At 48.3% G+C, this 25,612-nt stretch overlaps 1 protein-coding gene across 2 annotated transcripts in view; it reads left to right on the top strand.

Moving 5' to 3' along the window:
• The window catches only part of LOC106581415 (metabotropic glutamate receptor 5), a 216,895-nt gene that overhangs the window by 188,764 nt on the left and 2,519 nt on the right, over nt 1–25,612 (top strand). For both annotated transcript variants that reach the window (XM_014163472.2, XM_045704000.1), the window contains exons 12-16: nt 21,465–21,582; nt 21,805–21,991; nt 22,376–22,534; nt 24,042–24,350; nt 24,554–24,720. In XM_014163472.2, the coding sequence (XP_014018947.2) occupies nt 21,465–21,582; nt 21,805–21,991; nt 22,376–22,534; nt 24,042–24,350; nt 24,554–24,720 (940 nt within the window). The remainder of the gene's footprint in view (nt 1–21,464; nt 21,583–21,804; nt 21,992–22,375; nt 22,535–24,041; nt 24,351–24,553; nt 24,721–25,612) is intronic.

Raw genomic sequence — 25,612 nt, 5'->3', positions numbered from 1 at the left:
TGGACTGTAACTGGTGTAATGTGGCTCCCGTCTGGACTGTAACTGGTGTAATGTGGCTCCCGTCGGGACTGTAACTGGTGTAATGTGGCTCCCGTCTGGACTGTAACTGGTGTAATGTTACTCCCGTCTGGACTGTAACTGGTGTAATGTAGCTCCCGTCTGGACTGTTACTCGTGTAATGTGGCTCTCGTCTGGACTGTAACTGGTGTAATGTTACTCCCGTCTGGACTGTAACTGGTGTAATGTAGCTCCCGTCTGGACTGTAACTGGTGTAATGTGGCTCCCGTCTGGACTGTAACTGGTGTAATGTTACTCCCGGTCTGGACTGTAACTGGTGTAATGTAGCTCCCGTCTGGACTGTAACTGGTGTAATGTAGCTCCCGTCTGGACTGTAACTGGTGTAATGTGGCTCCCGTCTGGACTGTAACTGGTGTTATGTTACTCCCGTCTGGACTGTAACTGGTGTAATGTAGCTCCCGTCTGGACTGTAACTGGTGTAATGTGGCTCCCGTCTGGACTGTAACTGGTGTTATGTTACTCCCGTCTGGACTGTAACTGGTGTAATGTTACTCCCGTCTGGACTGTAACTGGTGTAATGTGGCTCCCGTCGGGACTGTAAATGGTGTAATGTTACTCCCGTCTGGACTGTAACTGGTGTAATGTTACTCCCGTCTGGACTGTAACTGGTGTAATGTGGCTCCCGTCTGGACTGTAACTGGTGTAATGTGGCTCCCGTCTGGACTGTAACTGGTGTAATGTGGCTCCCGGCTGGACTGTAACTGGTGTAATGTGGCTCCCGTCTGGACTGTAACTGGTGTAATGTGGCTCCCGTCTGGACTGTAACTGGTGTAATGTGGCTCCCGTCGGGACTGTAACTGGTGTAATGTTACTCCCGTCTGGACTGTAACTGGTCTAATGTGACTCCCGTCTGGACTGTAACTGGTGTAATGTGGCTCTCGTCTGGACTGTAACTGGTGTAATGTGGCTCCCGTCTGGACTGTAACTGGTGTAATGTTACTCCCGTCTGGACTGTAACTGGGTTTCTCGCTGTAACTGGTGTAGGCTCCCGTCTGGACTGTAACTGGTCTAATGTGACTCCCGTCTGGACTGTAACTGGTGTAATGTTACTCCCGTCTGGACTGTAACTGGTGTAACGTGACTCCCGTCTGGACTGTAACTGGTGTAATGTGGCTCCCGTCTGGACTGTAACTGGTGTAATGTTACTCCCGTCTGGACTGTAACTGGTGTAATGTGGCTCCCGTCTGGACTGTAACTGGTGTAATGTTACTCCCGTCTGGACTGTAACTGGTGTAATGTTACTCCCTTCTGGACTGTAACTGGTGTAATGTGGCTCCCGTCTGGACTGTAACTGGTGTAATGTTGCTCCCGTCTGGACTGTAACTGGTGTAATGTTACTCCCGTCTGGACTGTAACTGGTGTAATGCGGCTCCCCTCTGGACTGTAACTGGTGTAATGTTACTCCCGTCTGGACTGTAACTGGTGTAATGTGGCTCCCGGCGGGACTGTAACTGGTGTAATGTTACTCCCGTCAGGACTGTAACTGGTGTAATGTTACTCCCGTCTGGACTGTAACTGGTGTAATGTGGCTCCCGTCTGGACTGTAACTGGTGTAATGTGGCTCCCGTCTGGACTGTAACTGGTGTAATGTGGCTCCCGTCGGGACTGTAACTGGTGTAATGTTACTCCCGTCTGGACTGTAACTGGTGTAATGTGGCTCCCATCTGGACTGTAACTGGTGTAATGTGGCTCCCGTCTGGACTGTAACTGGTGTAATGTTACTCCCGTGAGGACTGTAACTGGTGTAATGTGGCTCCCGTCTGGACTGTAACTGGTGTAATGTGGCTCCCGTCTGGACTGTAACTGGTGTAATGTAACTCCCGTCTGGACTGTAACTGGTGTAATGTAGCTCCCGTCTGGACTGTAACTGGTGTAATGTGGCTCCCGTTGGGACTGTAACTGGTGTAATGTGGCTCCCGTCTGGACTGTAACTGGTGTAATGTTACTCCCGTCTGGACTGTAACTGGTGTAATGTAGCTCCCGTCTGGACTGTAACTGGTGTAATGTGGCTCCCGTCTGGACTGTAACTGGTGTAATGTTACTCCCGTCTGGACTGTAACTGGTGTAATGTAGCTCCCGTCTGGACTGTAACTGGTGTAATGTGGCTCCCGTCTGGACTGTAACTGGTGTAATGTTACTCCCGTCTGGACTGTAACTGGTGTAATGTGGCTCCCGTCTGGACTGTAACTGGTGTAATGTAGCTCCCGTCTGGACTGTAACTGGTGTAATGTGGCTCCCGTCTGGACTGTAACTGGTGTAATGTGGCTCCCGTCTGGACTTTAACTGGTGTAATGTTACTCCCGTCTGGACTGTAACTGGTGTAATGTTACTCCCGTCTGGACTGTAACTGGTGTAATGTGGCTCCCGTCAGGACTGTAACCGGTGTAATGTTACTCCCGTCTGGACTGTAACTGGTCTAATGTGGCTCAAGTCTGGACTGTAACTGGTGTAATGTAGCTCCCGTCTGGACTGTAACTGGTGTAATGTGGCTCCCGTCTGGACTGTAACTGGTGTTATGTTACTCCCGTCTGGACTGTAACTGGTGTAATGTTACTCCCGTCTGGACTGTAACTGGTGTAATGTGGCTCCCGTCGGGACTGTAAATGGTGTAATGTTAGTCCCGTCAGGACTGTAACTGGTGTAATGTTACTCCCGTCTGGACTGTAACTGGTGTAATGTGGCTCCCGTCTGGACTGTAACTGGTGTAATGTGGCTCCCGTCTGGACTGTAACTGGTGTAATGTGGCTCCCGTCTGGACTGTAACTGGTGTAATGTTACTCCCGTCTGGACTGTAACTGGTGTAATGTGGCTCCCGTCTGGACTGTAACTGGTGTAATGTGGCTCCCGTCTGGACTGTAACTGGTGTAATGTTACTCCCGTCTGGACTGTAACTGGTGTAATGCGGCTCCCGTCTGGACTGTAACTGGTGTAATGTGGCTCCCGTCTGGACTGTAACTGGTGTAATGTGGCTCCCGTCGGGACTGTAACTGGTGTAATGTTACTCCCGTCTGGACTGTAACTGGTGTAATGTTGCTCCCGTCAGGACTGTAACTGGTGTAATGTGGCTCCCGTCTGGACTGTAACTGGTGTAATGTTACTCCCGTTTAGGACTGTAACTGGTGTAATGTGGCTCCCGTCTGGACTGTAACTGGTGTAATGTGGCTCCCGTCTGGACTGTAACTGGTGTAATGTAACTCCCGTCTGGACTGTAACTGGTGTAATGTGGCTCCCGTCTGGACTGTAACTGGTGTAATGTGGCTCCCGTCTGGACTGTAACTGGTGTAATGTGGCTCCCGTCTGGACTGTAACTGGTGTAATGTTACTCCCGTCTGGACTGTAACTGGTGTAATGTAGCTCCCGTCTGGACTGTAACTGGTGTAATGTGGCTCCCGTCTGGACTGTAACTGGTGTAATGTTACTCCCGTCTGGACTGTAACTGGTGTAATGTGGCTCCCGTCTGGACTGTAACTGGTGTAATGTGGCTCCCGTCTGGACTGTAACTGGTGTAATGTTACTCCCGTCTGGACTGTAACTGGTGTAATGTAGCTCCCGTCTGGACTGTAACTGGTGTAATGTAGCTCCCGTCTGGACTGTAACTGGTGTAATGTGGCTCCCATCTGGACTGTAACTGGTGTAATGTGGCTCCCGTCTGGACTTTAACTGGTGTTATGTTACTCCCGTCTGGACTGTAACTGGTGTAATGTTACTCCCGTCTGGACTGTAACTGGTGTAATGTGGCTCCCGTCAGGACTGTAACTGGTGTAATGTTACTCCCGTCTGGACTGTAACTGGTCTAATGTGGCTCAAGTCTGGACTGTAACTGGTGTAATGTGGCTCCCGTCTGGACTGTAACTGGTGTAATGTGGCTCCCGTCTGGACTGTAACTGGTGTTATGTTACTCCCGTCTGGACTGTAACTGGTGTAATGTTACTCCCGTCTGGACTGTAACTGGTGTAATGTGGCTCCCGTCGGGACTGTAAATGGTGTAATGTTACTCCCGTCTGGACTGTAACTGGTGTAATGTTACTCCCGTCTGGACTGTAACTGGTGTAATGTGGCTCCCGTCTGGACTGTAACTGGTGTAATGTGGCTCCCGTCTGGACTGTAACTGGTGTAATGTGGCTCCCGTCTGGACTGTAACTGGTGTAATGTTGCTCCCGTCTGGACTGTAACTGGTGTAATGTGGCTCCCCGTCTGGACTGTAACTGGTGTAATGTGGCTCCCGTCTGGACTGTAACTGGTGTAATGTTGCTCCCGTCTGGACTGTAACTGGTGTAATGTGGCTCCCGTCTGGACTGTAACTGGTGTAATGTTACTCCCGTCTGGACTGTAACTGGTGTAATGTTACTCCCGTCTGGACTGTAACTGGTGTAATGTTACTCCCGTCTGGACTGTAACTGGTGTAATGTGGCTCCCGTCTGGACTGTAACTGGTGTAATGTTACTCCCGTCTGGACTGTAACTGGTGTAATGTGGCTCCCGTCTGGACTGTAACTGGTGTAATGTTGCTCCCGTCTGGACTGTAACTGGTGTAATGTGACTCCCGTCTGGACCGTAACTGGTGTAATGTTACTCCCGTCTGGACTGTAACTGGTCTAATGTGACTCCCGTCAGGACTGTAACTGGTGTAATGTTACTCCCGTCTGGACTGTAACTGGTGTAATGTGGCTCCCGTCTGGACTGTAACTGGTGTAATGTGACTCCCGTCTGGACTGTAACTGGTGTAATGTGGCTCCCGTCTGGACTGTAACTGGTGTAATGTTACTCCCGTCTGGACTGTAACTGGTGTAATGTTACTCCCGTCTAGACTGTAACTGGTGTAATGTGGCTCCCGTCTGGACTGTAACTGGTGTAATGTTGCTCCCGTCTGGACTGTAACTGGTGTAATGTTACTCCCGTCTGGACTGTAACTGGTGTAATGTGGCTCCCCTCTGGACTGTAACTGGTGTAATGTTACTCCCGTCTGGACTGTAACTGGTGTAATGTGGCTCCCGGCTGGACTGTAACTGGTGTAATGTTACTCCCGTCAGGACTGTAACTGGTGTAATGTTACTCCCGTCTGGACTGTAACTGGTGTAATGTGGCTCCCGTCTGGACTGTAACTGGTGTAATGTGGCTCCCGTCTGGACTGTAACTGGTGTAATGTGGCTCCCGTCGGGACTGTAACTGGTGTAATGTTACTCCCGTCTGGACTGTAACTGGTGTAATGTGGCTCCCGTCTGGACTGTAACTGGTGTAATGTGGCTCCCGTCTGGACTGTAACTGGTGTAATGTTACTCCCGTTAGGACTGTAACTGGTGTAATGTGGCTCCCGTCTGGACTGTAACTGGTGTAATGTGGCTCCCGTCTGGGCTGTAACTGGTGTAATGTAACTCCCGTCTGGACTGTAACTGGTGTAATGTAGCTCCCGTCTGGACTGTAACTGGTGTAATGTGGCTCCCGTCTGGACTGTAACTGGTGTAATGTGGCTCCCGTCTGGACTGTAACTGGTGTAATGTTACTCCCGTCTGGACTGTAACTGGTGTAATGTAGCTCCCGTCTGGACTGTAACTCGTGTAATGTGGCTCCCGTCTGGACTGTAACTGGTGTAATGTTACTCCCGTCTGGACTGTAACTGGTGTAATGTAGCTCCCCGTCTGGACTGTAACTGGTGTAATGTGGCTCCCGTCTGGACTGTAACTGGTGTAATGTTACTCCCGTCTGGACTGTAACTGGTGTAATGTGGCTCCCGTCTGGACTGTAACTGGTGTAATGTAGCTCCCGTCTGGACTGTAACTGGTGTAATGTGGCTCCCGTCTGGACTGTAACTGGTGTTATGTTACTCCCGTCTGGACTGTAACTGGTGTAATGTTACTCCCGTCTGGACTGTAACTGGTGTAATGTGGCTCCCGTCTGGACTGTAACTGGTGTTATGTTACTCCCGTCTGGACTGTAACTGGTGTAATGTTACTCCCGTCTGGACTGTAACTGGTGTAATGTGGCTCCCGTCTGGACTGTAACTGGTGTAATGTTACTCCCGTCAGGACTGTAACTGGTGTAATGTTACTCCCGTCTGGACTGTAACTGGTGTAATGTGGCTCCCGTCTGGACTGTAACTGGTGTAATGTGGCTCCCGTCTGGACTGTAACTGGTGTAATGTGGCTCCCGTCTGGACTGTAACTGGTGTAATGTTACTCCCGTCTGGACTGTAACTGGTGTAATGTGGCTCCCGTCTGGACTGTAACTGGTGTAATGTGGCTCCCGTCTGGACTGTAACTGGTGTAATGTTACTCCCGTCTGGACTGTAACTGGTGTAATGTGGCTCCCGTCTGGACTGTAACTGGTGTAATGTTACTCCCGTCTGGACTGTAACTGGTGTAATGTTACTCCCGTCTGGACTGTAACTGGTGTAATGTTGCTCCCGTCTGGACTGTAACTGGTGTAATGTGGCTCCCGTCTGGACTGTAACTGGTGTAATGTTACTCCCGTCTGGACTGTAACTGGTGTAATGTGGCTCCCGTCTGGACTGTAACTGGTGTAATGTTACTCCCGTCTGGACTGTAACTGGTGTAATGTGGCTCCCGTCTGGACTGTAACTGGTGTAATGTTACTCCCGTCTGGACTGTAACTGGTGTAATGTTACTCCCGTCTGGACTGTAACTGGTGTAATGTGACTCCCGTCTGGACTGTAACTGGTGTAATGTTACTCCCGTCTGGACTGTAACTGGTGTAATGTGACTCCCGTCTGGACTGTAACTGGTGTAATGTGGCTCCCGTCTGGACTGTAACTGGTGTAATGTTACTCCCGTCTGGACTGTAACTGGTGTAATGTTACTCCCGTCTGGACTGTAACTGGTGTAATGTGGCTCCCGTCTGGACTGTAACTGGTGTAATGTTGCTCCCGTCTGGACTGTAACTGGTGTAATGTTACTCCCGTCTGGACTGTAACTGGTGTAATGCGGCTCCCCTCTGGACTGTAACTGGTGTAATGTTAGTCCCATCTGGACTGTAACTGGTGTAATGTGGCTCCCGGCGGGACTGTAACTGGTGTAATGTTACTCCCGTCAGGACTGTAACTGGTGTAATGTTACTCCCGTCTGGACTGTAACTGGTGTAATGTGGCTCCCCGTCTGGACTGTAACTGGTGTAATGTGGCTCCCGTCTGGACTGTAACTGGTGTAATGTGGCTCCCGTCCGGGACTGTAACTGGTGTAATGTTACTCCCGTCTGGACTGTAACTGGTGTAATGTGGCTCCCGTCAGGACTGTAACTGGTGTAATGTGGCTCCCGTCTGGACTGTAACTGGTGTAATGTTACTCCCGTTAGGACTGTAACTGGTGTAATGTGGCTCCCGTCTGGACTGTAACTGGTGTAATGTGGCTCCCGTCTGGACTGTAACTGGTGTAATGTAACTCCCGTCTGGACTGTAACTGGTGTAATGTAGCTCCCGTCTGGACTGTAACTGGTGTAATGTGGCTCCCGTCGGGACTGTAACTGGTGTAATGTAGCTCCCGTCTGGACTGTAACTGGTGTAATGTTACTCCCGTCTGGACTGTAACTGGTGTAATGTAGCTCCCGTCTGGACTGTTACTCGTGTAATGTGGCTCCCGTCTGGACTGTAACTGGTGTAATGTTACTCCCGTCTGGACTGTAACTGGTGTAATGTAGCTCCCGTCTGGACTGTAACTGGTGTAATGTGGCTCCCGTCTGGACTGTAACTGGTGTAATGTTACTCCCGTCTGGACTGTAACTGGTGTAATGTGGCTCCCGTCTGGACTGTAACTGGTGTAATGTAGCTCCCGTCTGGACTGTAACTGGTGTAATGTGGCTCCCGTCTGGACTGTAACTGGTGTTATGTTACTCCCGCCTGGACTGTAACTGGTGTAATGTTACTCCCGTCTGGACTGTAACTGGTGTAATGTGGCTCCCGTCTGGACTGTAACTGGTGTAATGTTACTCCCGTCTGGACTGTAACTGGTGTAATGTTACTCCCGTCTGGACTGTAACTGGTGTAATGTGGCTCCCGTCCGGACTGTAACTGGTGTAATGTTACTCCCGTCTGGACTGTAACTGGTGTAATGTTACTCCCGTCTGGACTGTAACTGGTGTAATGTGGCTCCCGTCTGGACTGTAACTGGTGTAATGTGGCTCCCGTCTGGACTGTAACTGGTGTAATGTGGCTCCCGTCTGGACTGTAACTGGTGTAATGTTACTCCCGTCTGGACTGTAACTGGTGTAATGTGGCTCCCGTCTGGACTGTAACTGGTGTAATGTGGCTCCCGTCTGGACTGTAACTGGTGTAATGTTACTCCCGTCTGGACTGTAACTGGTGTAATGCGGCTCCCGTCTGGACTGTAACTGGTGTAATGTTACTCCCGTCTGGACTGTAACTGGTGTAATGTTACTCCCGTCTGGACTGTAACTGGTGTAATGTGGCTCCCGTCTGGACTGTAACTGGTGTAATGTGACTCCCGTCTGGACTGTAACTGGTGTAATGTTACTCCCGTCTGGACTGTAACTGGTGTAACGTGACTCCCGTCTGGACTGTAACTGGTGTAATGTGGCTCCCGTCTGGACTGTAACTGGTGTAATGTTACTCCCGTCTGGACTGTAACTGGTCTAATGTGGCTCCCGTCTGGACTGTAACTGGTGTAATGTTACTCCCGTCTGGACTGTAACTGGTGTAATGTTACTCCCGTCTGGACTGTAACTGGTGTAATGTTACTCCCGTCTGGACTGTAACTGGTGTAATGTGGCTCCCGTCTGGACTGTAACTGGTGTAATGTTACTCCCGTCTGGACTGTAACTGGTGTAATGTGGCTCCCGTCTGGACTGTAACAGGTGTAATGTGGCTCCCGTCTGGACTGTAACTGGTGTAATGTAGCTCCCGTCTGGACTGTAACTGGTGTAATGTGGCTCCCGTCTGGACTGTAACTGGTGTAATGTTACTCCCGTCTGGACTGTAACTGGTGTAATGTTACTCACGTCTGGACTGTAACTGGTGTAATGCGGCTCCCGTCTGGACTGTAACTGGTGTAATGTTACTCCCGTCTGGACTGTAACTGGTGTAATGTGACTCCCGTCTGGACTGTAACTGGTGTAATGTGGCTCCCGTCTGGACTGTAACTGGTGTAATGTTACTCCCGTCTGGACTGTAACTGGTGTAATGTTACTCCCGTCTGGACTGTAACTGGTGTAATGTGGCTCCCGTCTGGACTGTAACTGGTGTAATGTTGCTCCCGTCTGGACTGTAACTGGTGTAATGTTACTCCCGTCTGGACTGTAACTGGTGTAATGCGGCTCCCCTCTGGACTGTAACTGGTGTAATGTTAGTCCCATCTGGACTGTAACTGGTGTAATGTGGCTCCCGGCGGGACTGTAACTGGTGTAATGTTACTCCCGTCAGGACTGTAACTGGTGTAATGTTACTCCCGTCTGGACTGTAACTGGTGTAATGTGGCTCCCGTCTGGACTGTAACTGGTGTAATGTGGCTCCCGTCTGGACTGTAACTGGTGTAATGTGGCTCCCGTCGGGACTGTAACTGGTGTAATGTTACTCCCGTCTGGACTGTAACTGGTGTAATGTGGCTCCCGTCAGGACTGTAACTGGTGTAATGTGGCTCCCGTCTGGACTGTAACTGGTGTAATGTTACTCCCGTTAGGACTGTAACTGGTGTAATGTGGCTCCCATCTGGACTGTAACTGGTGTAATGTGGCTCCCGTCTGGGATGTAACTGGTGTAATGTAACTCCCGTCTGGACTGTAACTGGTGTAATGTAGCTCCCGTCTGGACTGTAACTGGTGTAATGTGGCTCCCGTTGGGACTGTAACTGGTGTAATGTAGCTCCCGTCTGGACTGTAACTGGTGTAATGTTACTCCCGTCTGGACTGTAACTGGTGTAATATAGCTCCCGTCTGGACTGTTACTCGTGTAATGTGGCTCCCGTCTGGACTGTAACTGGTGTAATGTTACTCCCGTCTGGACTGTAACTGGTGTAATGTAGCTCCCGTCTGGACTGTAACTGGTGTAATGTGGCTCCCGTCTGGACTGTAACTGGTGTAATGTTACTCCCGTCTGGACTGTAACTGGTGTAATGTAGCTCCCGTCTGGACTGTAACTGGTGTAATGTAGCTCCCGTCTGGACTGTAACTGGTGTAATGTGGCTCCCATCTGGACTGTAACTGGTGTTATGTTACTCCCGTCTGGACTGTAACTGGTGTAATGTAGCTCCCGTCTGGACTGTAACTGGTGTAATGTGGCTCCCGTCTGGACTGTAACTGGTGTTATGTTACTCCCGTCTGGACTGTAACTGGTGTAATGTTACTCCCGTCTGGACTGTAACTGGTGTAATGTGGCTCCCGTCGGGACTGTAAATGGTGTAATGTTACTCCCGTCAGGACTGTAACTGGTGTAATGTTACTCCCGTCTGGACTGTAACTGGTGTAATGTGGCTCCCGTCTGGACTGTAACTGGTGTAATGTGGCTCCCGTCTGGACTGTAACTGGTGTAATGTGGCTCCCGTCTGGACTGTAACTGGTGTAATGTTACTCCCGTCTGGACTGTAACTGGTGTAATGTGGCTCCCGTCTGGACTGTAACTGGTGTAATGTGGCTCCCGTCTGGACTGTAACTGGTGTAATGTTACTCCCGTCTGGACTGTAACTGGTGTAATGCGGCTCCCGTCTGGACTGTAACTGGTGTAATGTTACTCCCGTCTGGACTGTAACTGGTGTAATGTTACTCCCGTCTGGACTGTAACTGGTGTAATGTTACTCCCGTCTGGACTGTAACTGGTGTAATGTGGCTCCCGTCTGGACTGTAACTGGTGTAATGTTACTCCCGTCTGGACTGTAACTGGTGTAATGTGGCTCCCGTCTGGACTGTAACAGGTGTAATGTGGCTCCCGTCTGGACTGTAACTGGTGTAATGTAGCTCCCGTCTGGACTGTAACTGGTGTAATGTGGCTCCCGTCTGGACTGTAACTGGTGTAATGTTACTCCCGTCTGGACTGTAACTGGTCTAATGTTACTCCCGTCTGGACTGTAACTGGTGTAATGTGGCTCCCGTCTGGACTGTAACTGGTGTAATGTGGCTCCCGTCTGGACTGTAACTGGTGTAATGTTACTCCCGTCTGGACTGTAACTGGTCTAATGTGTCTCCCGTCGGGACTGTAACTGGTGTAATGTAGCTCCCGTCTGGACTGTAACTGGTGTAATGTTACTCCAGTCTGGACTGTAACTGGTGTAATGTTACTCCCGTCTGGACTGTAACTGGTGTAATGTGGCTCCCGTCTGGACTGTAACTGGTGTAATGTGGCTCCCGTTGGGACTGTAACTGGTGTAATGTGGCTCCCGTCTGGACTGTAACTGGTGTACTGTGGCTCCCGTCTGGACTGTAACCTGTGTAATGTTACTCCCGTCTGGACTGTAACTGGTGTAATGTGGCTCCCGTCTGGACTGTAACTGGTGTAATGTGGCTCCCGTTGGGACTGTAACTGGTGTAATGTAGCTCCCGTCTGGACTGTAACTGGTGTAATGTTACTCCCGTCTGGACTGTAACTGGTGTAATATAGCTCCCGTCTGGACTGTTACTCGTGTAATGTGGCTCCCGTCTGGACTGTAACTGGTGTAATGTTACTCCCGTCTGGACTGTAACTGGTGTAATGTAGCTCCCGTCTGGACTGTAACTGGTGTAATGTGGCTCCCGTCTGGACTGTAACTGGTGTAATGTTACTCCCGTCTGGACTGTAACTGGTGTAATGTAGCTCCCGTCTGGACTGTAACTGGTGTAATGTAGCTCCCGTCTGGACTGTAACTGGTGTAATGTGGCTCCCATCTGGACTGTAACTGGTGTTATGTTACTCCCGTCTGGACTGTAACTGGTGTAATGTAGCTCCCGTCTGGACTGTAACTGGTGTAATGTGGCTCCCGTCTGGACTGTAACTGGTGTAATGTTACTCCCGTCTGGACTGTAACTGGTGTAATGTGGCTCCCGTCGGGACTGTAAATGGTGTAATGTTACTCCCGTCAGGACTGTAACTGGTGTAATGTTACTCCCGTCTGGACTGTAACTGGTGTAATGTGGCTCCCGTCTGGACTGTAACTGGTGTAATGTGGCTCCCGTCTGGACTGTAACTGGTGTAATGTGGCTCCCGTCTGGACTGTAACTGGTGTAATGTTACTCCCGTCTGGACTGTAACTGGTGTAATGTGGCTCCCGTCTGGACTGTAACTGGTGTAATGTGGCTCCCGTCTGGACTGTAACTGGTGTAATGTGGCTCCCGTCAGGACTGTAACTGGTGTAATGTGGCTCCCGTCTGGACTGTAACTGGTGTAATGTAGCTCCCGTCGGGACTGTAACTGGTGTAATGTTACTCCCGTCTGGACTGTAATTGGTCTAATGTGACTCCCGTCGGGACTGTAACTGGTGTAATGTGGCTCTCGTCTGGACTGTAACTGGTGTAATGTGGCTCCCGTCTGGACTGTAACTGGTGTAATGTTACTCCCATCTGGACTGTAACTGGTGTAATGTGGCTCCCGTTGGGACTGTAACTGGTGTAATGTTACTCCCGTCTGGACTGTAATTGGTCTAATGTGACTCCCGTCAGGACTGTAACTGGTGTAATGTTACTCCCGTCTGGACTGTAATTGGTCTAACGTGACTCCCGTCTGGACTGTAACTGGTGTAATGTGGCTCCCGTCTGGACTGTAACTGGTGTAATGTTACTCCCGTCTGCACTGTAACTGGTCTAATGTGTCTCCCGTCGGGACTGTAACTGGTGTAATGTAGCTCCCGTCTGGACTGTAACTGGTGTAATGTTACTCCAGTCTGGACTGTAACTGGTGTAATGTTACTCCCGTCTGGACTGTAACTGGTGTAATGTGGCTCCCGTCTGGACTGTAACTGGTGTAATGTGGCTCCCGTCTGGACTGTAACTGGTGTAATGTTACTCCCGTCTGGACTGTAACTGGTCTAATGTGTCTCCCGTCGGACTGTAACTGGTGTAATGTAGCTCCCGTCTGGACTGTAACTGGTGTAATGTTACTCCAGTCTGGACTGTAACTGGTGTAATGTTACTCCCGTCTGGACTGTAACTGGTGTAATGTGGCTCCCGTCTGGACTGTAACTGGTGTAATGTGGCTCCCGTTGGGACTGTAACTGGTGTAATGTGGCTCCCGTCTGGACTGTAACTGGTGTAATGTGGCTCCCGTCTGGACTGTAACTGGTGTAATGTTACTCCCGTCTGGACTGTAACTGGTGTAATGTGGCTCCCGTTGGGACTGTAACTGGTGTAATGTGGCTCCCGTCAGGACTGTAACTGGTGTAATGTGGCTCCCGTCTGGACTGTAACTGGTGTAATGTAGCTCCCGTCGGGACTGTAACTGGTGTAATGTTACTCCCGTCTGGACTGTAATTGGTCTAATGTGACTCCCGTCGGGACTGTAACTGGTGTAATGTGGCTCTCGTCTGGACTGTAACTGGTGTAATGTGGCTCCCGTCTGGACTGTAACTGGTGTAATGTTACTCCCATCTGGACTGTAACTGGTGTAATGTGGCTCCCGTTGGGACTGTAACTGGTGTAATGTTACTCCCGTCTGGACTGTAACTGGTGTAATGTGGCTCCCGTCTGGACTGTAACTGGTCTAATGTGGCTCCCGTCGGGACTGTAACTGGTGTAATGTGGCTCCCGTCTGGACTGTAACTGGTGTAATGTGGCTCCCGTCTGGACTGTAACTGGTGTAATGTTACTCCCGTCTGGACTGTAACTGGTGTAATGTGGCTCCCGTCTGGACTGTAACTGGTGTAATGTGGCTCCCGTTGGGACTGTAACTGGTGTAATGTGGCTCCCGTCTGGACTGTAACTGGTGTAATGTGGCTCCCGTCTGGACTGTAACTGGTGTAATGTTACTCCCGTCTGGACTGTAACTGGTGTAATGTGGCTCCCGTTGGGACTGTAACTGGTGTAATGTGGCTCCCGTCAGGACTGTAACTGGTGTAATGTGGCTCCCGTCTGGACTGTAACTGGTGTAATGTAGCTCCCGTCGGGACTGTAACTGGTGTAATGTTACTCCCGTCTGGACTGTAATTGGTCTAATGTGACTCCCGTCGGGACTGTAACTGGTGTAATGTGGCTCTCGTCTGGACTGTAACTGGTGTAATGTGGCTCCCGTCTGGACTGTAACTGGTGTAATGTTACTCCCATCTGGACTGTAACTGGTGTAATGTGTCTCCCGTTGGGACTGTAACTGGTGTAATGTTACTCCCGTCTGGACTGTAACTGGTGTAATGTGGCTCCCGTCTGGACTGTAACTGGTGTAATGTGGCTCCCGTTGGGACTGTAACTGGTGTAATGTGGCTCCCGTCTGGACTGTAACTGGTGTAATGTGGCTCCCGTCTGGACTGTAACTGGTGTAATGTTACTCCCGTCTGGACTGTAACTGGTGTAATGTGGCTCCCGTTGGGACTGTAACTGGTGTAATGTGGCTCCCGTCAGGACTGTAACTGGTGTAATGTGGCTCCCGTCTGGACTGTAACTGGTGTAATGTGGCTCCCGTCTGGACCGTAACTGGTGTAATGTGACTCCCGTCTGGACCGTAACTGGTGTAATGTGGCTCCCATCTGGACTGTAACTGGTGTAATGTAGCTCCCGTCGGGACTGTAACTGGTGTAATGTGGCTCCCGTCAGGACTGTAACTGGTGTAATGTAGCTCCCGTCTGGACTGTAACTGGTGTAATGTGGCTCCCGTCTGGACTGTAACTGGTGTAATGTGGCTCCCGTTGGGACTGTAACCGGTGTAATGTGGCTCCCGTCAGGACTGTAACTGGTGTAATGTATCTCCCGTCTGGACTGTAACTGGTGTAATGTGGCTCCCGTTGGGACTGTAACTGGTGTAATGTGGCTCCCGTCTGGACTGTAACTGGTGTAATGTTGCTCCCGTCTGGACTGTAACTGGTGTAATGTGGCTCCCGTCTGGACTGTAACTGGTGTAATGTGGCTCCCGTCTGGACTGTAACTGGTGTAATGTGGCTCCCGTCTGGACTGTAACTGGTGTAATGTGGCTCCCGTCTGGACTGTAACTGGTGTAATGTTACTCCCATCTGGACTGTAACTGGTGTACTGTGGCTCCCGTTGGGACTGTAAATGGAGCTTGGCCCCAGTGATGTACTGGGCCGTTCGCACTACCCTCTGTAGTGCCTTGCGGTCTGAGGCCGAGCAGTTGCCATACCAGGCAGTGATGCAAACAGTCAGGAAGCTCTCGCTGGTGCAGCTTTAGAACCTTTTGAGGACCTGAGGAACCATGCCAAATCTTTACAGTCTCCCGAGGAAGAATAGGTTTTGTGTGCTTGGACCATGTTAGTTTGTTGGTGATGTGGACACCAAGGAACTTGAAGCTCTCAACCTGCTCCACTGCAGCCCCGTCGATGAGAATTGGGGCGTGCTTGGTCCTCTTTTTCAGGCCTACCATGTTGTGTCATCTGCAAACTTAATGATGGTGTTGGAGCGGTGCCTGGCCATGCAGTCATGAGTGAACAGGGAGTACAGGAAGGGGCTGAGGGGGCGGCCCGTCAGGATGTCCAGGATCCAGTTGCAGAGGGAGGTGTTTAGTCCCTGGGTCCTTAGTTTATTGATGAGCTTTGAGGGCACTATGGTGTTGAACGCTGAGCTGTAGTCAATGAATAGCATTCTCACATAGGTGTTCCTTTTGTCCAGGTGGGAAAGGGCAGTGTGGAGTGAAATAGAGATTGCATAATCTGTGGATCTGTTAAGGTATGTAAATTGGAGTGGGTCCAGGGTTTCTGGGATAATGGTGTTGATGTGAGCCATGATCAGCCTTTCAAAGCAATTCATGGCTACAGACGTGAGTGCTACGGGTTGGTAGTCATTTAGGCAGGTTACCTTAGTGTTCTTGGGCACAGGCAGTATGGTGGTCTGCTTAAAACATGTTGGTATTACAGACTCGGACAGGGAGAGGTTGAAAATATCTGTGAAGATATTTGCCAGTTGGTCAGCGCATGCTCGCAGTACATTTCCTGGTAATCCTTCTGGCCCTGCGGCCTTGTGAATGTTGACCTGTTTAAAGGTCCTACTCACATTGGCTGCAGAGAGAGCGATCACACGGTCTTCCAGAACAGCTGGTGCTCTCATGCATGTTCCAGTGCCATTTGCCTCAACGCTTTTCCTGTTTGATGGTTCGTCGGAGGGCATAGCGGGATTTCTTATAAGGTTCCGTGTTAGAGTCCCGCTCCTTGAAAACGGCAGCTTTTGCCTTTAGCTCAGTGCGGATGTTGCCTGTAATCCTTGGCTTCTGGTTGGGGTATGTACGTACGGTCACTGTGGGGACGACGTCATCGATGTACTTATTGATGAAGCCAATGACTAATGTGGTGTACTCCTCAATGCCATTGGAGGAACCCCAGAACATATTCCAGTCTGTGCTAGCAAAACAGTCCTGTAGCCTAGCATCTGCTTCATCTGACCACTTTTTTTAATGATCGAGTCACTGGTTCTTCCTGCTTGAATTTTTTCCTGTAAGCAGGAATCAGAAGGATAGAATTATGGTAAGATTTGCCAAATGGAAGGCAAGGGAAAGCTTTGTATGCGTCTCTGTGTGTGGAGTAAAGGTGGTCCCGAGTTTTTTTCCCCTCTGGTTGCACATTTAACATGCTGATAGAAATTTGGTAAAACTGATTTAAGTTTCCCTGCATTAAAATCCCCGGCTACTAGGAGCATCACCTCTGGGTGAGCGTTTTCTTGTATGCTTAAAGCGGAATACAGCTCATTCAATGCGGTCTTAGTGCCAGCCTCAGTCTGTGGTGGTATGTAGACAGCTACGAAAAATACAGATGAAAACTCTCTAAGTAGATAGTGTGGTCTACAGCTTATCATGAGATAATGTAAATGTAGATACTCTACCTCAGGCGAGCAATAGCTCAAGACTTCCTTAGATATCGTGCACCAGCTGTTATTTACAAAAATACATAGTTTGCCGCCCCTTGTCTTACCAGACGCCGCTGTTCTATCCTGCCGTACAGCATATAACCAGCCAGCTGTATGTTGATAATGTCGTCGTTCAGCCACGACTCCATGAAGCATAAGATATTACAGTTTTGAATGTCCTGTTGGTAGTTTAATCTTGCGCATAGGTCATCTATTTAATTCTCCAAAGATTGCATGTTTGCTAGCAGAATGAAAGGAAGTGGGAGTTTATTCAATCGCCTACCAATTCTCAGAAGGCAGCCTGCCCTTTGGCCCCTTTTTCTCCGCCTCCTCTTCACGCAAATCACGTGGATCTGGACCTGTTCCCGTGAAAGCAGTATGTCGTTTGCATCGGGCTCGTCAGACTCATACAAGTCAAAAAAGTATTCTGCCAGTCCATGGTAAGTTATCGCAGTCCTGATGTCCAAAAGTTTTTTTTTTCGGTCGTAAGAGACGGTAGTGGCAACATTATCTACAAAATAAGTAAAAAAACACAAATAAACGAACAAAAAAAACAATTGGTTGGGGACACGTAAAATGTTAGCCTTCTTCTCCGGCACCATCTTATAGGTAGTATATAGATAGGTAGGTAGTATATAGATAGGTAGGTAGTATATAGATAGGTAGGTAAAACGCCTGGCCTCTTCACCGGCACCGTCATTCCCTATCAAATCTAAAAATGTCAAACATAAAACTGAAGAAAATGAACAACAATGATAAATAGTTTGATGAAGAACACAAAAACCTAAGAAAGACATTGAGAAACCTATCCAACCAAAAACATAGAGACCCTGGGCCCTGACAGTAAATCTCAGTAAGACAAAAATAATGGTGTTCCAAAAAAGGTCCAGTCACCAGGACCACAAATAAAAAATCCATCAAGTCACCTTTGCCATAGAGCACACAAAAAACGATATATACCTCGACCTAAACATCAGCACCACAGCTAACTTCCACAAAGCTGTGAACGATCTGAGAGACAAGGCAAGAAGGGCCTTCTATGCCATCAAAAGGAACATAAAATTCAACAGACCAATTAGGATCTGGCTAAAAATAATTCAATCAGTTACAACCTTTATGGTTGTGAGGTCTGGGGTCCACTCACCAACCAATAATTCACAAAATGGGACAAACACCAAATTGAGACTCTGCATGAAGAATTTTGCTAAAATATCCTCCATGTACAACGTAGAACACCAAATAATGCATGCAGGCAGAATTAGGCCGATACCCGCCAATTATCAAAATTCTACAACCACCTAAAAGGAAGCAATTCCCAAAACCTTCCATAACAAAGCCATCACCTACAGAAAGATAAATCTGGAGAAGAGTTCCCTAAGCAAGCTGGTCCTGGGACTCTGTTCACAAACACAAACAGACCCCACAGAGCCTCAGGACAGCAACACATTTAGACTAAACAAAATCATGAGAAAACAAAAGGATAATTACTTGACACATTGGAAAGAATGAACAAAAAAATAGAGTATACCTGACCATTGTGACTGACCCAAACTTAAGGAAAGCTTTGACTATGTACAGACTCAGTGAGCATAGCCTTGCTATTGAGAAAGGCCGCCGTAGGCAGACCTGGCTCTCAAGAGAAGACAGGCTATGTGCACACTGCCCACAAAATGAGGTGGAAACTGAGCTGCACTTCCTAACCTCCTGCCAAATGTATGACCATATTAGAGACACATATTTCCCTCAGATTACACAGATCCACAAATAATTTGAAAACAAACCCGGTTTTGATAAACTCCCATATCTACTGGGTGAAATACCACAGTGTGCCATCACAGCAGCAAGATTTGTGACCTGTTGCCATAAGAAAAGGGAAACCAGTGAAGAACAAACACCATTGTTAATACAACCCGTATTTATATTTATTTATTATCCCTTTTGTAGTTTAACTATTTGCACATCGTTACAACACTGTATAGAGACATAATATGACATTTGAAATGTCTTTATTCTTTTGGAACTGTGTAATGTTTACTGTTAATTGTTATTACTTATTTCACTTTTGCTCATTATCTTCTTCAGGTATTCCCAAACTGGGATACGTGATGCCATCAGGGGTACGCCAAATAAAAATGTCATTCACATTTTTTTATGTAAATATATATAAAAAATAAAAATAAACATTTTTTTTCCTCGCCTAAGTATCCTCGTTTCACTGCCAAAAATAAACCATCTAGTGTTCAGCTAAATAACAACACAATGTCAAATACAGGTAGCCTAGTCAAATAATTAACATCCAATCACACTAACCGTTACTCTCTCACAGGAATTCCGCTAACGGTCCGTATGTAGTCAAACGTAGCTGCTGCTCATGTTGGTATCTGTACTGATGGTGCAAAAGCCATGACAGGGAGACATAGTGGAGTGGTAACATGCGTGCAAGCAGTTGCTCCTGCCTCTTGGGTGCACTGCAGCATCCACCGAGAGGCTCTTGCTGCCAAGGGAATGCCTGACAGCTTGAAAGACGTTTTGGACACTACAGTAAAAATGTTTAACTTTGTTAAAGCAAGGCCCCTGAACTCTCGCGTATTTTCTGCACTATGCAGCACTATGGGCAGCGACCATGTAACGCTTTTACAACATACAGAATTGTGCTGGTTATCAAGGGGCAAAGTATTTTTTAATTGAGAGATGAGCATAAAGTTTTCTTTACTGACCATCATTTTCACTTGTCTGACCGCTTGCATGATGATGAGTTTCTCACACGACTGGCCTATCTGGGTGATGTTGTTTCTCGCCTGAATGATCTGAATCTAGGATTACAGGGACTCTCCGCAACTATAAATCTAGGCTGTGATTAAGAAGTTGGAGCTCTTCTCTGTCTGCATTAACAAGGACAACACACAGGTCTTTCCATCATTGTGTGATTTTTTTTGTGTGCAAATGAACTCAAGCTTACAAACAATGTCAAATGTGATATAGCGAAGCACCTGAGTGAGTTAGATGTGCAATTACACAGGTACTTTCCCAAAACGAATGACACAAACAACTGGATTCGTTATCCCTTTCATGCCCTGCCTCCAGTCCACTTACCAATATCTGAACAAGAGAGCCTCATCGAAATTGCAACAAGCGGTTCTGTGAAAATTGAATTTAATCAGAAGCCACTACCAGATATCTGGATTGGGCTGCGTTCAGAGTATCCTGCCTTGGCAAATCGCGCTGTTAATAAGACACTGATGCCCTTTGCAACCACCTGCCTATGTGAGAGTTGATTCTCAGCCCTCACTACCATGAAAACTAAATACAGGCACAGACTGTGTGTGGAAAATTATTTAAGACTGAGACTCTCTCCAATACAACCCAACATTGCAGAGTTATGTGCATCCTTTCAAACACACCCTTCTCATTAACCTGTGGTGAGGTATTGACAACTTTCAATGAAAAAATACGTTTTTATATGTAAGATGGTTAAATAAAGAGCAAAATTATTGATTATTGTTATATTATTATTTGTGCCCTGGTCCTATAAGAGCTCTTTGTCACTTCCCACGAGCCGGGTTGTGAGAACAACTCTCATTCTTATGTTTAATAAATGTATTGTATAGTGTGTGTGTGTGGTAGGCTTACAATGATGGCAAAAAACAACATTTGAGAGTGCTCTGACCCTGGTGATAGAGGGGGTACAGCTGGAGGTTGAATGTTTGAAGGGGTACGGGACTATAAAAAGTTTGGGAACCACTGATCTACTTCACTTGCTTTGGCAATGTAAAGATGTGTTTCCCATGCCAATTAAGCCCTTAAAATGGAATTGAAATTAAAGAGAGAGAGAGCGGGAGAGGGGGAGAGAGAGATAGAGTGGGAGAGTGAGAATGAGAGAGAGAGAGTGAGAGAATGAGAGAGAGGCCTCAATACAAAGTTCCTGAGCGACCGTAAAGTTGAGTTAAATTCAAGTTTTGTTAACAGTGTCTTCCAGAATTACTGTTTCTTCTCTTAAAGGTACCTATACTCCCATTCAGCAAATAAACTGTTATTGCCTCTAAACTGAACTACTTCACTGATTAATTTAACATTATAGACTGTGTTAAAGGTAGAGCCGTTAATGACTTCATCTATTTTAACGGCAGTGTGGCGGCGGTGTTCTGTCTGGTTTGCCGTCTCTGGTGTTCTGTCTCGGACCCGCCGGGTCCGGGAGGTATTTTCAGCGAGCATTACGCCAGCACCTAATTAGAACTGTCCCTTTAATTAATGAGACTTATCTCACAGCCCAGGAGGGGTGGGGGAACAGAGGGAGAGAGAGAGAGAAAAGGAGGGAGAGAGAGGAGGGCACACGAGACAGAGAAGGTGAGAAAAAAGGAGGGATAACCAGAGAATAAGAGAGAAATTAAGAAAAACTGAAAACTTATCAATGCTGTTTGTTTTTAACCTCTCACTATCTCTTTCTCTCTCCATCTCCCCCCCACCCTCCAGGCTGTGACCCTATCCCAGTGGAGTACCTGCGTTGGGGGGACCCAGAGCCCATTGCTGCTGTGGCATTTGCTTGTTTGGGACTCTGTGCCACATTCTTCGTCACCTCCGTCTTCATCAGGTAACAACTTATGGATTTTAACATAATAAATGTGAAAGTCAATGTCATATTCAACCCTTTGTTTGGGAAAATATGCACGGAGTACAACCCAGGGGATAACACGTTAAAGGATTCCACTTGTTTTCCAACATGGTTTGGCACTGGGATTGTTTTCAACATGTAATTTGAACTGTAAGTTAGTATATTTGTTACAAGGTTATACAACAAACTGTGTGGGTGTAGGTTCCGGGACACTCCGGTGGTGAAGTCGTCTAGCAGAGAGCTTTGTTACATCATCCTGGCTGGGATCTGTCTGGGCTATCTCTGTACCTTCAGTCTCATCGCCAAGCCCCACGCTGCACACTGCTACCTACAGAGACTGGGCATAGGCCTGTCCCCTGCCATGAGCTACTCTGCCCTGGTCACCAAGGTACATCATCAAGTCACTCTTTACCTTGATTCTTTCACCTACCATGTCCTTGTACATCTAGACATATGGATCTCACAAACAGACTGTGTTTGAAGTCATTATTACAGATTTCCCCTTCTCTCCCGGTATGAAGTCTATTCATTCATTCATTCTCTCTGACATTTGTTGTTGCAGACTAACCATATAGCCCATATCCTGGCTGTGTTGTTGTTGCAGACTAACCATATAGCCCGTATCCTGGCTGTGTTGTTGTTGCAGACTAACCATATAGCCTGTATCCTGGCTGTGTTGTTGTTGCAGACTAACCATATAGCCCGTATCCTGGCTGTGTTGTTGTTGCAGACTAACCATATAGCCCGTATCCTGGCTGTGTTGTTGTTGCAGACTAACCGTATAGCCCGTATCCTGGCTGGCAGTAAGAAGAAGATCTGTACTAGGAAGCCCAGGTTCATGTCTGCATGCGCCCAGCTCGTTATCGCCTCTCTACTCATCCTGCTGCAGCTGGGCATCATAGTGGCTCTCTTCCTCATGGAGCCCCCACAGGTAGGCTGTGCCCACTGTGTGTGTGTGTGTGTGTGTGTGTGTGTGTGTGTGTGTCAGTGAATTGTCAGCCTAAGGGTCTGAGACTGCCTCTTAAAGTGAATGATACATTTACTTGCTGAACTGGCTGAAGTGAAAACCTGGTGCCAACATGGTCTCAACCTATACAGTTGTCCAAACCCACTTTCTTTTTTTTTAAAGATTTTTTTTATTATTATTATATTTTTTATGCCCTTTTTCTCCCCCAATTTCATGTTATCCATTTGGTAGTTATAGTCTTGTCTCATCGCTGCAACTCCCGTACGGACTCAGGAGAGGCGAAGGTCGAGAGCCATGCGTCCTCTGAAACACGACCCTGCCAAGCCTCACTGCTTCTTGACACACTGCTCTCTTTAACTCAGATCCAGCCGCACCAATGGCGACCGAAGCCAGCGTGCATGCGCCCAGGCCCGCCACAAGGAGTGGCTAGAGCGCGATGGGACAAGGACATCCCGGCTGGCCAAATCCTCCCGTAACCCGGACAACGCTGGGCCAATTGTGCACCGCCTCATGGGTCTCCCGGTTGCAGTCGGTTGCGACACAGCTTGGGATTGAACCCGGGTCTGTAGTGACGCAGTGCAGTGCCTTAGACCGCTGCGCCACTCGGGAGGCCCCCAAACCCACTTTCTGACTGTATACATACTGTACAGCAGCTACACTGAGTGGACAAAACATTAAGAACACCTTCCTAATATTGAGTTCCACCCCACCCCCTTTTACCCTCAGAACAGCCTCAATTCGTCAGAGAATAGACTATTCAAGGTGTGTAACACGTTCCACAGGGATGCTGGTCCATGTTAACTCCAATGCTTCCCACAGTTGTGTCAAGTTGGCTGGATGTCATTTGGGTGGTGAACAATGCTTGTAATACACGGGAAATGTTGGGTGTAATAACCCAGCAGCGTTGCAGTTCTTGACACAAACCAGTGTGCCTGGCACCTACTACTATACCCCGTTCAAAGACACTTCAATATTTTGTCTTGCCCATTCACTCTCTGAATGGCACACATGCACAATACATGTCTCAATTGTCTCAAGGCTTAAAAATCCTTCTTTAACCTGTCTCCTCCCCTTCATCTACACTGATTGAAGTGGATTTACTAAGTGACATCAATAAGGGATCATAGCTTTTACCTGGATTCACCTGGTCAGTCTGTCATGGAAAGTGTTCAAAGCAAAGCAAATCAAATCAAATTGATCACATACACATGGTTAGCAGGTGTTATTGCGAGTGTAGCGAAATGCTTGTGCTTCTAGTTCTGACAGTGCAGTAATATATAACAAGTAATCTAACAATTCCACAACAAGTACCTAATACACACAAATCTTAAGGGATGGAATAAGAATGTGTACATATAACCGTATGGATGAGCGATGACCGAGTGGCATAGGCAAGATGCAATAGATGTTCCTAAAGTTTTGTCCGCTCCGTGTATGTACATGCTGATACAGATGGCTCTACTACCTGCAGGTGATCCACGATTACCCCAGCATCCGGCAGGTCAACCGCATCTGTTACACCACCAACCTGGGCGTGGTGGCGCCGCTGGGCTACAACGGCCTGCTGATCCTGAGCTGCACCTTCTACGCCTTCAAGACGCGTAACGTCCCAGCCAACTTCAACGAGGCCAAGTACATCGCCTTCACCATGTACACCACCTGTATCATCTGGCTGGCCTTCGTGCCCATCTACTTCGGTTCCAACTACAAGATCATCACCATGTGCTTCAGCGTCAGCCTCAGTGCCACTGTGGCTCTCTGCTGCCTGTTCGTACCCAAGGTAAGACACACAGGACACTGGAGATAGAAAACAACTTCAGCTTTAAGCAAAACGGAATCAGGTGCTCGACTGAGGGACTTGAAAAGGAATGTTTATTTGGAATATTGTGTTTGGTTATAAGGGGCTTGTGAAGGGTTATAACAAGTGTTATTTAGTGCTTATGAAGGGTTATGAAGCTCTTCTGTCTGTCTCGTTCTCTCCAGGTGTATATCATCCTGGCCAAGCCAGAGCGTAACGTGCGCAGTGCTTTCACTACGAGCACGGTAGTACGCATGCATGTGGGTGATGGGAAGTCCTCCTCGGCCGCCAGCCGCTCCTCCAGCCTGGTCAATCTCTGGAGGCGACGCTGCTCCACTGGAGAGACCCTCAGGTGTGTGTGTGTAGAGATTGGAATACAGAGAGATGCTGTAGAGCCTGTCTGGGGTCACACAGGAGCTAGTGTTTAGCTGAGGAGGGTACAGAGATCAGTGCTGGGTCACTGTCCCTAACTGAATCTCATTTGAGGGCTCTTTCAGTAACAACTTTTTAGTGCAGAGCCATTTCAATAAGGGCCATCTGAGTCAATAATTCCTCAGCAGCTGTGTGTCTGTCTCTCTGTCTGACCTGAGTCCGACCCGCACACCTGATTATGCAGATGCCACTTCCAGGAAAATGAGAGAGGGGGGAGAGAGAGAGAAGGGGAAGAGAGAGAGAAGGGAGAGAGAGAGAAGGGAGAGGGAGAGAGGGGAGAGAGAGAAAGGGGAGAGAGAGAGGGGAGAGAGAGAAAGGGGGGAGAGAGAGAAAGGGGAGAGAGAGAGAGAGAGAGAGGGGGGAGAAAGAGAGGGGGGAGAGAGATAGAGAGAGGGGGAGAGAGCGAAAGGGGAGAGAGAGAGAGAGAGGGGGGAGAGAGAGAGGGGGGAGAGATAGAGAGAGGGGGAGAGAGCGAAAGGGGAGAGAGAGAGAGGAGGGAGAGAGAGAAAGGGGGAGAGAGATAGAGGGGGGGAGAGAGAAAGGGAGATAAAACAAAGTTGAAGAGGACAAGCTAAAGGCCAAGCACGCCATCTCTAATGGAACAACCACGTGACTAAGCAACCATATGAAATGACAACATGCTGCTCCACAGAATAAAAGGGAAAAGGACATTCTCTTTAGTCAGCTGGTTACTGTCTCGCTCGGCAAGCAAGATTACAATCAGACCACTATAAGATGTGTCAAAAATACCATCTCTCTTTCCATCTCTTTCTCCCCTTGTTTTATGTGTGTGCGTTGGTGTCTGTGTGCTG

This window comes from Salmo salar, chromosome ssa20, assembly GCF_905237065.1.
Source record: "Salmo salar chromosome ssa20, Ssal_v3.1, whole genome shotgun sequence".
Taxonomy (NCBI): domain Eukaryota; kingdom Metazoa; phylum Chordata; class Actinopteri; order Salmoniformes; family Salmonidae; genus Salmo; species Salmo salar.
This window is presented reverse-complemented; position numbering and strand designations above follow the sequence as displayed.